This window comes from Colletotrichum higginsianum, chromosome 4 (genome assembly GCF_001672515.1).
Source record: "Colletotrichum higginsianum IMI 349063 chromosome 4, whole genome shotgun sequence".
Taxonomy (NCBI): Eukaryota; Fungi; Ascomycota; class Sordariomycetes; order Glomerellales; family Glomerellaceae; genus Colletotrichum; species Colletotrichum higginsianum.
Genome location: NC_030957.1, coordinates 3,146,886 through 3,161,177, shown reverse-complemented (window position 1 = coordinate 3,161,177; position 14,292 = coordinate 3,146,886). Strand labels below are relative to the sequence as shown.

General features: G+C 56.1%; 5 protein-coding genes across 5 annotated transcripts; 2 read left to right on the top strand and 3 right to left on the bottom strand.

Annotated features, from left to right (window-relative positions):
- Nucleotides 1-462: 462 nt before the first annotated feature.
- Nucleotides 463-1,267, bottom strand: CH63R_06255 (Peptidyl-prolyl cis-trans isomerase; the record flags this gene model as incomplete). The annotated part of the gene is made up of 5 exons (XM_018301230.1): nt 463-671; nt 727-800; nt 856-897; nt 962-1,019; nt 1,084-1,267. 5 exons carry the CDS (start codon nt 1,265-1,267, stop codon nt 463-465), a joined length of 567 nt encoding a protein of 188 aa, XP_018159080.1.
- A 3,094-nt stretch (nt 1,268-4,361) lies between these two features.
- On the top strand, nt 4,362-4,910 carry CH63R_06254 (uncharacterized protein; the record flags this gene model as incomplete). The annotated part of the gene is made up of 1 exon (XM_018301229.1): nt 4,362-4,910. The coding sequence occupies one exon, from the start codon at nt 4,362-4,364 to the stop codon at nt 4,908-4,910; it is 549 nt and encodes a 182-aa protein (XP_018159079.1).
- A 1,614-nt stretch (nt 4,911-6,524) lies between these two features.
- CH63R_06253 (Rpel repeat protein) lies at nt 6,525-7,174 on the bottom strand (the record flags this gene model as incomplete). Its single annotated transcript, XM_018301228.1, has 2 exons — nt 6,525-6,748; nt 7,045-7,174. The coding sequence occupies 2 exons, from the start codon at nt 7,172-7,174 to the stop codon at nt 6,525-6,527; spliced, it is 354 nt and encodes a 117-aa protein (XP_018159078.1).
- Nucleotides 7,175-8,827: 1,653 nt separating this feature from the next.
- Nucleotides 8,828-10,621, top strand: CH63R_06252 (HET domain-containing protein; the record flags this gene model as incomplete). The annotated part of the gene is made up of 1 exon (XM_018301227.1): nt 8,828-10,621. One exon carries the CDS (start codon nt 8,828-8,830, stop codon nt 10,619-10,621), a length of 1,794 nt encoding a protein of 597 aa, XP_018159077.1.
- A 232-nt stretch (nt 10,622-10,853) lies between these two features.
- CH63R_06251 (uncharacterized protein) lies at nt 10,854-13,210 on the bottom strand (the record flags this gene model as incomplete). Its single annotated transcript, XM_018301226.1, has 3 exons — nt 10,854-11,348; nt 11,433-13,055; nt 13,124-13,210. The coding sequence occupies 3 exons, from the start codon at nt 13,208-13,210 to the stop codon at nt 10,854-10,856; spliced, it is 2,205 nt and encodes a 734-aa protein (XP_018159076.1).
- Nucleotides 13,211-14,292: the final 1,082 nt, after the last annotated feature.

The window sequence follows — 14,292 nt, the reverse complement described above, 5'->3', positions numbered from 1 at the left end:
AGAAGTGACGCCGTGTGAAGAATTCGAGGTTCAAGTCCCTGTGGCGGAAGTATGTTTTGAGCCCGGCAAAGTTGTCCGGCGGCCGGGGCCGAAAGGGTGGATCCGTCAATAACCTACATCCAATGCAGATCCGGCCGAGATCCACCGAATCCGGATCCCGGGCCAAGGGCATTCCGACGAACGGGACGTTTGTGGTCCTAACTCATCAAGTTGTGCACATCATAGGCTCTCCGGTAAGGAGTGGCATTGTCACGCGCACGTAGCGTAGCGGTGGTTGGCATTGCTGTGTATATTGCTCGCCCAAGATCATCTCATCGTATGCTTCTCGTGATCCACCCATGTTCGTCTCAGAATGCTTTTTGTACAGCTCTGGCTCGCGCGCTGGCATCTAGCCAGATGTGGACCGCCTTTTCTCTACTGGATGCAAACCCCCCCCCTTTATCGCGATATCGGAAGAGCCGTTTAGAGCTCGTTGTGCTCCTGGCCGTCCGAGTCGGAGTCAGCGACAATGGTCTTGACGACGTCGGCGGCCTCGGCGACCTTGCTGGCGACCTTCTCGGCAACGCCCTCGGTGGCGGACTCAACAGCCTCGCTGGCAGCCTCGGACGCCTTGATGATGATCTTCTCGGGCTTGGGAACGCCGTCGATGCCGACCAGCTCGGTCTCGAAAACTGTCGTGAACGGTTGTCAGTCTTGACCCAAGCGATGTAACAGTGTGAAGCATACCAAGGATCGAGCCGCCGGGAATGGGTCCCATGCCGCGGGGTCCGTATCCGAGCTCAGGGGGGATGGTCAGGGTTCTGTGAGGCGTCAGCAACGATTGGATCCCGAATGGCCGAGTGCCTCCTGAATTACCTCTTCTCGCCAATGCACATGTCCAGCAGACCCTGCTCCCATCTGTACAATTGTCAGCGACTGCGACGTCTGCGTGTTGTACACGTCGATCGGTTGGCGGTCTAACCCCTTGATGACCTGGCCGCTGCCAATCTTGAAGCTGAAAGGGGTTCCGCGGTCGTAGCCTAGATAGGAAAGCAGCACGTCAGCGATATCGCGGCAGAACACGCGAAGGGTGCCGTGGCTTACTGGCATCGAACTGCTGGCCATTGGACTGCAAGGTACCACGGTAGTGCATGGTGAGCTTGTCGCCATTCTTGGACTTGCGGTCGCACTCGACCTCCTGGGTGACGTCGATCTTGACATCGGCGGCAGCGACGAAGCTGACAGCGGAGGAGGCCAGAAGGCCGAGAGAGAGAAGGAGACCCTGCATAGTGTCTTGAGTCTTGTGTCAAACGAAGTAGGGCAGCGACACGGGGGGATTGAACGGATTGAATGCGTGAAGGATGGGTTGAGGAAGAGAGAACGAGGAGCGGTCAATTGGTCGAATCAGGAACGGAGACGAACAGTGGGTGGTGGGCAACAAGGACCAAGGGCCGGGAAGACAGCTATGCTGCTGCTGCCACAGTGAGGCCAGCCAAAGGTGGGTTGAAGACACGCCGCCTCAAGTTGTGTTTCTTCCGATTGGCTGGTAAGCTCCGTTAATGAGGGGGGGTGAGGGGTGGACCCTCATGAGATATTCCGGGGCGGATTTGCCTGGCCCATTCTTATCGATAAAGATGAACCCAGTCTTATCACCGCCGCCGCCGTCGCCCCACTGGCTCGCAGCTGCCTTCTGATTTGGTGACGTCAAACCAACAATTCCCATCCTTCCATTCTCATCACAAGGTACGGAGTACACGTACTTCACTGGCCACTGATCACAGTGATCATTTCCCCTGTGGACACTTAGGACGGCAATGGTGGAGACCTCTCCCAAGCAGCACGTGAGACAACATCGACAGCCTTGGATTTTTCCATTTCCATTTCCAAGCCGGATCTACACCCACGAGGCCCAGGACCAAATTCGAGTCACTTGACTCTACCGGGATCCCGCGCCCACGCACCGCCTCGTCTGCCTCCTCGTCTGCCTTGGGCCAGGTTTCTTTGCTTGTTTGCATTCCTAATCAAGTCCAGTCCGTACAGAGGAAGTACACTCGGGTCACGAGTGCTTTCGTGCGTTCCGAGCCTCAACCTCACAACTAGACGACGGGACGGGCGGCAGTGCAGGACGGAGAATCGTCATGACGCCCCAGGCAGACCATAATGGCAATACTTCGTACGTGCCTTCTGAAATACGAGCCGATGACGGAAATGCAGCCGCGAAGAAATAACCCCCAACTCGCCAAAGCCGTCCCTACTCGTCAGACCTGTCCCTGTCCGCCTGTCACCCAGCTGTCCCCCCACTGCGACACGGAGAAACGCGTCGAGCGGCGGGCATTTATGTACAGAGTACGGATACAGATACGCACGCATCTGCGCATTTGCGCAAGGGTACCTTGCCTATCCGCTCGTGCATCGATGTAGACGACCGAATGATGCTTGCTCTCTACAGGTACAAACAAACTGGGCGAGCTCTGTCTCTGCTTCCTTTCCGCACATTGAAGGCAGTCAGTCAGTCGACTGAGTGGTGTCGGCGACAGCTCCGTCCGTTCACTCGACCTCCAGGGAGTGGCTGGATCTAATCCTGCAGCTCGCCCTGCCCGCTGCACGCAAGACATGAACACCCCACTCGCGGCAATGGGCCGCCTTCATGCTGCGCTGCTGCACTGCTGCAGGCGACCACGATCTCCTCCTGGATTCTTTCTGCAGGTAATTTGGCCAACCGTAGCCAGATCACTTGCTTGAGACCCGATCGAATGGACGGGACAGTGGACATTTGGGTCGCAGGGCAGGGGATCCCCCCGGCGCCTTTCTCAAGCATGATAAACTTCAGGCTTGGTCCGAACTCTCTGGCCCATCGGACAGGCCTGGCTTGGCTGGCTTCGAGAAACCACAGCAGACACATGTTTTTTTACTCCCGCGGACGCTCCCGTTGTGGGAACCCACTGAGATAAGCGCAAGAAAGAAAAAACGATTAACGAAAATTACCCTTTCTACCTGAGGATCATGAGGCCATCCATGCGTTGGGCAGCGATGGCCTCGGTGAACCAGGGGGTATGCTGGATTTTGTCTCAAAGCACCACCGCAAAGGAGTGAAAACTTTTTCTTCTCATTCCTGCTGTGCATCCTGGATTCGGTCGACAGCTGCTGCGTAACTCTATTTCGGGACACCATGATTGGAAGCGTCTCGGTGTGCTGCTGCGCGGCGCTTACGGGGCCAACCGTGGCCACGCACCATGACGGTTTGAGTTCTGAGGCCTACGACCAAAAGCCAAGCCTTGCATTTTTTCCATTCTCACGGCAAACCAACCCATGGACCGACCTCCTCGCCGGCCCCCAAAGCTGAACATGCACCAAGGGCCAAGATGACGGCGGCCGCGTACCTGCTTCGTAATCCACAGCAGGCTGGCGCCGGAATGCGGCGTCAGTCGACGAGTTTCAACGTCCTACATGTTGTCATTCCGCCAGAATGGTGACAAACACGAGCTAGGGCCGGTGCAAGATGGAATAAAGGACTTGATGATTACCAAAGTCGAGGCGCGGCGGCAGTCCTTCAATCACCGATCACCCTGACGAATCCGCCCTACTGCACTGCGTCCTCCGACGCCGTCTCGCCCAATCGCCCAGAGACATTCGCCACCGCGACACCAAAGCAAATGACAATGAGCGTGAAATGCACTGCTTGTCCTGTTTCTGCAGGGCCAGAGCTTGCCAGGGCCTGGGCCAAAGATTTTCTAGCGCGAGCCTTTAGACGCATATGCACACATCCCCCACGAGAGACGAGAGACCCGCCAACCACACCCACTCGAGTTTCCACAGCATCTGCAACATCACAACAACCCTCTTCCCTGCTTCCTTGCTCAACCCGCGGCTTTGTCCACTTCAACTAACTAACACCGGTTTGGCGTTTCCGTGCCCGACAGCCCCTGCATTTTCGAGGGTCCCTGACATAACAAAAGATGCCCAATGATGCCGCTGTCGCCCTGCGATGCACACATACCTGTACATCTGTCTACATACATCGTACACACACACACACACACACACACACCCACCTAGCTGTCAGCCCCAAGCATCTAGGACTACTTGTATCCCCACACAGCCTCAAGCACCAAGGTCCAAGACCGGGTTTTGGTCGAGCCAACTTTCTGCCTCGCCGGCACAGCCAGCGAGACTTTCTGCAAGGCCTTCTTCCTCTTCTCCCATCTTGGGCCTGGGTTCAGTCCGGTACCTTAGCTAAACATGGCCAGGCAGCCAGCCCAAGACGGGGGCCCTCTCGTCTCTGCGGTACCCCGGGACTAGCATGCCCTGCCTACTGCGAGCGCTGATGGCACACGCGTCCGAGTACCAGTGTACCTTATGGGAGGCATCCCAGGTCGAGCGTGATGGGTTGGCAAACAGCTCTCGAGTATATATCTAGCCACGCCCTCCGTCACGCTCCATGTTCTGATTTCCTTCTCTCACCAAGCCATCGTAACTCAAACCAATACACCAGACCCTACCATCGTATCTTTGTAGTTCAAAGTTTTACCTCGAACCAGCCTGCCATCACCATTGATCACCAAGCGCAACCAAGAACCACCATCGCCATCACAACCATTACCACCAGCAACACCAGCAACACCATCACCGCCCTCACCACCACTACCACCACATCACGCAAGATGTCTTCCAGATACAGCAACGCCAAGCCGGTCGTCCACCAGGCCCCGGCCTCGATCAACAGCGACTACTCTTCTCGCTCGTACGGCTCCTCCGCGCCACGCTCCGTTTCGCGAGGCGATGAGGCTTACCTCCGTGTCTACGGCGCCTCCGGACACCAGGCCACGATAAGACACACGGCCCCGGGCGTCACCGTCATCAACCGCAACCAAACCAGCCAAGAGATTGACGCGCCGACACCGCCTTACGTCGGTGGTTACTCGAGGCACTGAAGCGTTGCGGCTTCCTCTCTCACTTTCTCCTACACACACACACACACACACACACACACACACAAACACCTTTCACCTACCTACTCTTTGTAAATGCATCACTTGGCGTTTTTGGAATTCAACATAGCGACTGGGATAAGCGCACAACTGTACAGGATACTGTATCACCATGATTGGACGGCGGACTGGATTGGAACTTGGGACGATGACGGGATTGAGGACAAGAAACTTGCACGACGGACAGATGTAAGGACGAGGAAGGGGGGCGTGGGTTACATGGCAAAGCGATAGAATGGTTACCTCGTGTCATGCCTGGTCTATTTCTTTTCTTTAATCGGATGGGACTCTTGATCTATTTTTTACTCGATTTCTTCCCTACAAGAAGCAAGTTTAGCTGTTGCCATCAATGAGAATTGACTTCTTCTCCAACCCCAAGTTCTTTTTCCTTCTTCAAGAAGACGTAATGGCAGACAGTGTTGACTTTCAGAAACGGCCAAAAATAAAATAAGGAGTGAGACGACGGTTGAGGAATTACTTCCCCGGTGATGGTGGAGACCCTTGGAGGAATGGGGAAAGGGAGAAAAAAAAAAGAAAAGAAACCCCCCCAACAGGCCCAACAGGGTCTCACTGCAGAAAGAGCACAGATTGAAAGGCCCTCTCTTGTGATTATGCAACGGGGGGGACCGGCACAGAACAAGCAATGACGGTGATTCGCCCAGGAGGCCGGGGGGGGGGGGTGTTGGCTACCTCCCTGCAAGATGGAGGGCATGTCGCATGCAAGGGGCGGCGGGAGGTGTGTGTGTGTGTGTGTGTGTGATGCAGCTGGGAGGGGGATTCGTCCAGCGAGCGGCGGCCTTTTGTTGACTGGCGACTGCGGATTCAGGGCAACGGAAGAACGAGGGCAACATGAGGATGGTGAAAAACGGGGGGAACGGCGGGGGGACGGGGGTTTGCGGATCTGGCAGTGAGGCTTACGAGGAAGCCCGGGCCAGGCAGACCGCGTGGTCTGAGACATTTTGCCCCGACTCTTCGTAGGCCTCGCAGGCCGAGGCGTCGTGTAGGAGAGCGTCGTGGGGAAAAACATGAGGTCATGCGTGGCCTGGCCGGTCCATGGGACCATTTCACATGTTTTGCAGTCCGAGAGGGGACCCAGACCAAAGGGTGCGTTCCCTAGAATAGGACACAGGATCAGTTCATATATACATGTATACACAGGGAGACGAGTTCTGGGATGGATGCCCCATCTTGCATTTGCCTATTTCATCACAACAAGGGCTGAATGGAAAACAGGGCTGTCGTTTTGCAGCAGTGCTTTCGTTCCTGGTCATTTCCAGAAGCAAGTAGTAGCCAGGTAGAACGAGAAAACACGATTGCGCATCCGGTTCTCGGCCATCCACCAACCCTCCTTGTTTCCTTTCTCATCTCTGTTTCTGCTGTTCATAATTCATCAAGGAATGCCTCCTCGTCCATCGAGATCCCGGACCGCAAGTGCTGTTCAGGCCATCCATAATCGTACATGATCCCCCGCGCTTTCGCCCTCGATCCGTCGTTTCGGTCGCCTCGACGGCACCTTTACGCAGGCATGGACACGAGGCTCCTAGCACAGACAACGATCTACGCACCCCCCTCGCGCTTGGCGTACTCGTCCTCGATGGCCTCGGCGTACTTGTCCTCGGCGCTGCGCGGGTCTTCCTTGAGCACGCCCTCCTTGATGAGTTCCTCGGGAGCCGGGCGGTGCGAGATCTTATCGTTAAGCGAGTCTGCGCGCATGTGCTTCTCGAGCTCCTTCTGGTGGGCGATCAAGCTGGGCGCGGCATTGGACGCGGGCAGGATGTTTTCTGGGAAGGGAAGAGGCCAAGTTAGCCGACGGGTTCATGTCCGCCATTCGAGCAGGTTGGAGAAGATCGGGAGATGGGATGGATGCTGCAATACGGTGGGGCCCGTTCGCGCCGAGGGAGTGGTGATCGGCGGTTGAGGCGGACAATGTGGGGTGCGTGGCGGCGGACGGGAGAAGAAGTGGAGGGGCGGACGCCGCACTTGGGAAGCTGGGAATTGGGGGAGAACAGGGAAATGCGAGGGAAATGGGAGGGGACAAGAGGCGGCGACGACGATGATTTGGAAGGTGATCACGTACTCTCAATCAGTTCGGCGCGGTTGGGACGGTGTTGGAGGTGGTTCTCGAGCGAGTTCTTGCGCTCGCCGGGCGGGCGAGAGATGGGCGTCTCATCAACGGGGGGTTGCGAGGTGGCGTTGTCGTCAGCCATGGTTGATGATGCTGATGGTTGGTGGTTAATGGAAAGAGGCGATGATGGGTGTGGATGTGGAGGTGGATGTCGCGGTCGGGGTGGAATCGCTGGTATCGGCCAGTCTTTCGGAGTCGCCTTGTTTTCCACGCAGGATCAGACAAGATTTGCACAAGTGTCGCCTTGAAATCAGGGTGAGTGTGTAGTAGTGTGTGTATGTATGTGAGTTGAGCGACCGAGATGTATGTTGAATGGGTGGACGGGGGAGCGATGGGCGGGGGGGGTGTGGATGTTATGTACTTCCTCGTCTATTGTATTGTCAGTGTTGGTGTCGGTCGGAGCACAGACGACTCACATGGGATAGCAAATCAGGGCAACGCAAGGCAAGGGCACTTTCAGGTCCAGGTCCCAGGTCCAGGTCCATCCAAGGTTCATGTCCATGTACAGGCCCAGCAGGACCAGAGAAGGGGGGTTGCTCTGGTTGGTATGGCAATGACCGTGGCACATGCTGGATGAGATCAAGGTCCTGGTCGAGCAGGAGGTGGTCTGGTCTGGTCTGGTGAGGCGAGCTTGGGAGCTGCGGGGTCGAAGCTGTTTGGCTGAGCGCAGGGTTTACCCCGCAACTGCTCTCTCTGTGCATTATGTACTGTTTCTCTCTGCGTTGCAGGAAGTGTACATGAGGTAGTTACCTACTCAATGAGAAGGAAGCTTGTGAGTCTGTGACCAGTGGCTGGTTGGAGCTTCTGGTCTTTCCGGGGCTGGAGCTGGCACTCACTCACTGTCCTTCCGACGCCCGCCATCTTCACCATTGCATCACCAGTGCCTTACATAAGTCAGGTACGTACTCTTCGGATCCATCTCGGCCCACCAGAACCAAATTGTGCCTGTGGATCCTTGGAGTACGTATTTTCGATCCATCTGATCCTCCCCATTCTCCTGTCTCCTATTCTCCCATTTGCCTTTTGTCACTTACATCTGATGTTCTTGTTGATGTTGCATCTCATCGTCAAGATCCGTCACCTCGGCTACAACTGTGAATCCCTTTCGCTGAATTGTCTCTCATCGCATCTAGAGCCCAGACGGACAGACAATGCCATCCATTCATCGCCAGCCCCAGCCACTGCGTCACATTCCTCGAGCACGACGCCACTGAGACAGACAGCCGATGCAGCTACCGGCCCGCATGCCCCTTCCCCTGAAAGGCGGATGACGTCTGCTAGCGCCCGGGGGCAATGATCGATCCCCTGCTAGTCATACCACTCCTTTGAAGCGCTCTTGCTTGATCAGGGGTTATCGAGACGTTGGAACGCGATGCCCTCGGTGACGATATCACAGGGTCCAAGCCAAGCCGTCTCGGTTTGGGTTCCTCCATTGGTCGTCTGCCATCATACCGGCGACCCTGGAGAGTGGTGTCTCGGTGCACACTCTTGCATGTCGTTTGACTCCGTCTCATTACCTATTCGGTGGCCCCCCACTGGCTGGCCGCCGTAATTCCACGTCGCTCACCAATGAAGACTGCAGCGATGGACTGCATCGATGCGCTCTTTTCTTGCAGCGATGCTCAACCGTTTTCTTCTCCGCATTCTCTTCGTGCCTGCGCAAAATCCAGCCTGAGCTCCCCCGCCGTTTCGCCGCGCCATTGTTGCGACCGCTGCCGGCGGTCTTGTCATCAACATGCGGCTCCTGAATTCCGAGTCTCTTCGACTCCGAGAGTTTTACGATGACAGCGTCCCCCTCTACGCGATCCTCTCCCACACGTGGGAAGACGACGAAGTCACTTTTCAAGACCTTACCGGCTCTGCCGGTCTAACCAAGGCTGGCTTCTCCAAGATCCGAGCATGCTGCAGCCAGGCTATTAGGGACGGCTATGAGTGGATATGGGTCGACACTTGCTGCATCGACAAGACGTCAAGTGCTGAGCTCTCCGAGGCCATCAACTCCATGTTTCGATGGTACCGCGAGTCCGCCGTTTGCTACGTCTACCTGAGCGACCTGCCGCCTCAGAGTCCCGGGCGCTTCGACTCTGCAAGCTTTATGGCTGCCAGCTGGTTTACCAGGGGGTGGACTCTCCAAGAGCTCATCGCCCCTCATCATGTTGAGTTCTACGATCAGGCGTGGAATGATGTTGGGACCAAGACGTCTCTCATGGACTTGATACATGAGAGGACTGGGATCCGATGTGATGTTCTGTCCGGCCGGTGCTTGTTGACATGGGTCCCCGTCGCCGAGCGCATGTCATGGGCATCTAACAGGAAAACCTCAAGACGGGAAGACATAGCCTACTGTCTCCTCGGCATCTTCGACATCCACATGCCCCTTCTATACGGAGAGGGCCCCCGAGCCTTCGTGCGCCTTCAGCAAGAGATCCTTCGGAACTCGGAAGACCTCAGCATTCTACTATGGGCCCGTGACGAACCCAATGCACATCTCATTACCTTGGGTGTCCTTGCACCAAGCCCCGACGCCTTTGATGACATACCGGTATGGAATCTCCATGGGAAACAGCTCGGGAAACTAACGAGGAGTTGGAGCGGCCTCCACAGCTCCAAGCTCGTCCACGAGCGGATCGGACCACCTGCCCTCGTCAAGCGCGAAGATTCTGAGCCTCCAACCATAACGAGTCGTGGTTTACGCACTCGGTTGCCCAGGGTTGGAGACCGGCACGGTGATGAAGAGGAGGACGTAGAAGGATTATACGCTTGTACCATGGGCATAGGTCCTGTGCGAGGTGTGCTGAAGCTGAATCACGACTATTTGGCCGGCTACCTATGTATCAAACTAACCGACAAGTTTCCCTTGTCCCGTCAAACGGGTCCCATCCAGAGGGCAGAATCAGATCGTCTGTATCTCATTACAGAGGACGACGAACCCATCTTCACCACGTCCTCTCCCATGTACATCAACATGGACCACGAATGGCCAAATTTTCCCCCGAGAATCGACGGGATCGAAGTGGTCTTCTCCCATGATTACAAATCCCTGTTTGTTCCCAGTATCTCCCGCCTTGCGGCTGATGACTGGCCGTTCGTCATTCCGGGGACCAGATACATCATTTCCAGCTACTGCTACATTGAGCAAGGGAAACCCGGGATATTCCATGTAAACTGGTCTGGCAACCCCGGCACAACTCATGAAACCCTGGAGTACAATGTCATTGTCGCGATCGCTATAGACGATCACCAAGGAAATGCCACCAGACGCGGCAAAGACCACATCGTGTTTTGCGCCAGTGCGGACCAAGACCTCGTTAGAGAAATCCTGAGCAAGGAGGCGGGCTCAGAGCCTGGAACGACGTATATCGACCTCTTGAAACGGTCGAACCAACACAGATGGGCTGATCGATATGCAGAGGTTCTACCAGGAGGCAGCCATGTCTTTCAGGGAGCCATCAAAGTGAGGAACCTGGTTCCGAGATTGATCGTTTCCATCGGAGCGTATAAAGAATCGTGCGAGATGCAGGAAGATTGAATCTATGCCTGATCAACTTGGCCAACATGAATGAAGCGAGGGTAACTTGTTGCTTTCCTACTACTGACACAAAAGATGTTGCTGCCTTGTTCTCCGCGGACCCGTACCCGTCTTCTATGTTCGTCGGATATCCACAAAACCGAACTCAACGTGATGCTGTGGGCGCTCGGTTCCATGCGATCCAAACACCTCTGAACCCTCTTCCACGACTTGCTTGACCCCTATTCATCTCCTAGGCGCTTCCGTTGCCTGTTCCACCACCCAAACCCCTGCTGCTGCGGGGACGGCGGCGTTTGCGGGTTGGCGAGCCCAGCGCGCCGCCATCGTTCTGGATACGCCGGCCATGCTGGATTCCGGGGCCTCGCAGGTAGTATCTTCTCTCCGCCTCAGCCTCTGTTTGCGGCTCCGTCTCCACTTCCGTCTGCGGCTCTGCGTCCGACTCCGTCTCCACCGATCGGCCGCGCTTCTGGGGCAGGGTCTCGGCCGAGTCATCAAGGTCGAAGCCCTCTTCCTTGGCGAATTCGGCTACGACGCGGCGGAGACTGGGCAAGTCGGAGGAGTCGGGGTTGTCGGGGACGTCGTCGGCGGGGGCCCCCTTGTCGGGGCAGAACCTGGCGTATGTGAGCCGAGATTCCTCACTCGGCGCGAAGGATGCCGTGGAGTCGTATCCTACGGGCGCAGACGGGCGGGGCGGCAGCGAAGGGAGCACGTCTGCCTCGCGGTACTCCTAGAGACACACTGGTTAGACATGGCTACGAGAGATAGATGCGCGATTGGGGGGACGAGGGAAGGGGAAAAGGGGGTGGCTTACCGTGTTCTCGTTCAGGTAGTGGCACCACTCCATCTGGGTCCTTGGGGAGCTTGCCGCCGCCGTTGCGTCCTTGGAGCCGCCGTCGGCTTTCTTCCGCTCGCGAAGGCGCATGATGTGTCCGGGTCTGTATCTGGATCCCGGATCCTGGCAGGGGATGCTCGTGTAAGTTTGGTCAGACTCGGCGGCAGCGGGCTCAGACTCTTCCAGGGAACGCTGCGGGCCGACAATAGCGGCAGAGGATGGGGCCGTGGCCGAGGCCGCTGCCGGGGCAGAGCAGGGGGCATCAGCGGCGTCTGATCCGAGAATGGTCCACTCCGAGAGAGCCTTGTCTGACCACTTGACCCTCTCCTCCCTCTTGCTCGCCGCCGCCTGCTTTTCAGGGTCTGGATGCTGGACGGCGGGCGGTGCCTGGTTGGCGTCGGAGGGCTGGCAGAATGGGATGTTGTCGTACCAGCCCGCCGGGCCTTGACCTGTCAGGAACTCGTAGACGGCAGGGTCCGCCAGGTCGTGATGCTGGGAGACGGGCAAGAGTTCGTTAAAGCGCGACAGGCGGCCCATCGGGGGGTCGGCGAGCGACGCTCTCGCGGAGTTGGACGGCTGGGCGCGCCAGGGATCGTTGTAGGCATCGAGGTTGCCCGGTGGAGACTCGGTGGACGACGTCTCGGTGGAGCTCGAGGGCTGACGGAGCGAGGAGTTGGGGAAGAAGAAGGCGTCCATCGGAGACTCCATCGGAGATCTGTGCATCGGAGACTGGGTGGGCGCCCCCTCCATGGAGTAGTGACCCTGGAGGAACGGGGGGCTGCTACCGTACAATAATCTGCTCATCGGAGACTCGACGAGTGTCGTGTTCACGGGGCTGTGACGACTGTGAGAGACTTGGAGGGGGTTGTTCTCGGTGTTGGTGCCGTCGTTACTGTACGAGAAGTTTTCCATGGGAGCGTCGTCGAGCAGCATCTCCGTGAAGCTGGAATACTGACCGAGGAAGGGGTTGCTCATATAGGACGAGTAGTCGTCCGTCGCTGACTGGGCGGGCGGCATCTCCAGAAAGTTGGGATCCCAAGAGACCGGGCGGTTGTTATTGTTGTTGTTGTTGTTGTTGCCCTCGTACGAGAAGTTACCCATCAGATAGTCGTGGGGGACCGACGCGCCAAAGTTGGAACACTGCCCCATGGGGATGGCGCTGAATGATGGGTTCGCCATCAGGGACTCGCCAAGCAATGTGCCTTCGTGGTAGTTAGAGTGCTGGGCAAGCGGGAAGCCGCCGTACGAGAGGGCTCGGCCGGGTCGACCGTCGGCCATGGAGTGCTGCGAGAGGGGGTTCGAGGTGCTCGGCATCGGCTGCCTCCGCAAGGCGTCGATGATGATGTTGTTGGCCTGCGGCTGCAGATGCGGCTGCGGCTTCGGGACTAGAACGACGGCGTCGCTTGCCTCTTCTCTCTGACTGTCGTCGACGGGGGGCAACGAGAATGCCGAGGTGCCGTCGGTGGCGAGGGAATCGGCAACGGCATAGCCTGGGAGGCTGGACTCGGGACGCGACGGTTCGCGCCAGTTCGGATCGAGCCAGTCCGGCTCTGAGAACGTCGGGATGTTGGCGTTGAGACCGCTGATGCCTTCCTCGGAGTACTAATATTGGAGACGCGTGGTATTAGTTACGTAGTTGCAATATCAGGGTTTGGAGCACGTTGACTTACACCGAAAAAGGCAGCCCAATACGAAGAGTCGTCGCGGTTATGGTCTTCAGTGAGCAGGGGATTGAAAAGCAAGTTGAGCTCGTCCATCTTGAACGGATGGACTAGTGAAGAAGATGTTTCTCGAAGGGAGACGTAGAAACAAGAGGGGGAAGAACGAGGTGTTTGGCGTTTGGGTACTCGCGCGTTCTCGAGACTTCCGGAGGCTTTGGAGGTGGTGATCTCGAGGGTGCTGAAAGAAAAAGGAAGATAGGAAAGAAAATAGAGATTCAAAGAAAAGGAGAAGATAAAAAGGTGAGAGGAAATATGGAGGTAAACAAAACACGAGGTCACGGCTATAGGATGCCGTTCTGAGTGAAGAGTCTGCCTTGGGTGAATCATGAATAAGGAGGACGGTGGACGAGGTCCTTCCCATCCTGGCCGAGTTTCTTCACAAGTGAATATCGTACCTGGTAATAGGGGTGTGGTTGACGTCTGCCTCAGACAGACCTTTGTTGTGGTAGAGCTCTCTTACCAGAAACATGAGATGACAGTTTGCGTATTCATGGGCATTTTCTCTAAAGCAGCAAAAGAGTTAAGGCAGAACTGTCTAGTGACTTGCCAGAGCCTGGAACACTAAGACTGGAAGCACCCAATCAATCCAAGGCTTCAACTCCCATCATTAAAAGGAGATATTCGGTTTCATACGCCTTGTTTTGAGATCTTTTCGCAACCTGACAATTTCTAACGACCCAAGGTACATCCAGCCTCAAGGTTAACAGCGTCATAATATGAATTCACATGGATATAAGTTAGCCAAATTTTCTATTTAGACTCCAATTGTGTGGTCTGTACATTTTAACAACGCACCAGGTGGTTATACTTGTCACTTTGTCTGGCGCCTTGTAGTCCTGCAAAGCAAACTCAATCCTTGCTGTATCGCTGCCGTTCACATCCACTTGGGATGTCGCTTTTTTGCAGCAGAATTCTCTCACCCGCAACATAATATGACACACTTGCCTATTTGTGACTGAGTTGTCTATAGTAGCAAGAGGATGTGAGGAAGCAGCGACATGTCAGAGCTTGGAACACTTCTCGAAGCGCTCAAAGCCCCAGTTCATGTATCTGGAGAGGTTGAATGTAATTTGGGGGTGTTTCTGTTAGGGGTATCAGGAAGGCAATTTTGAAAAGAA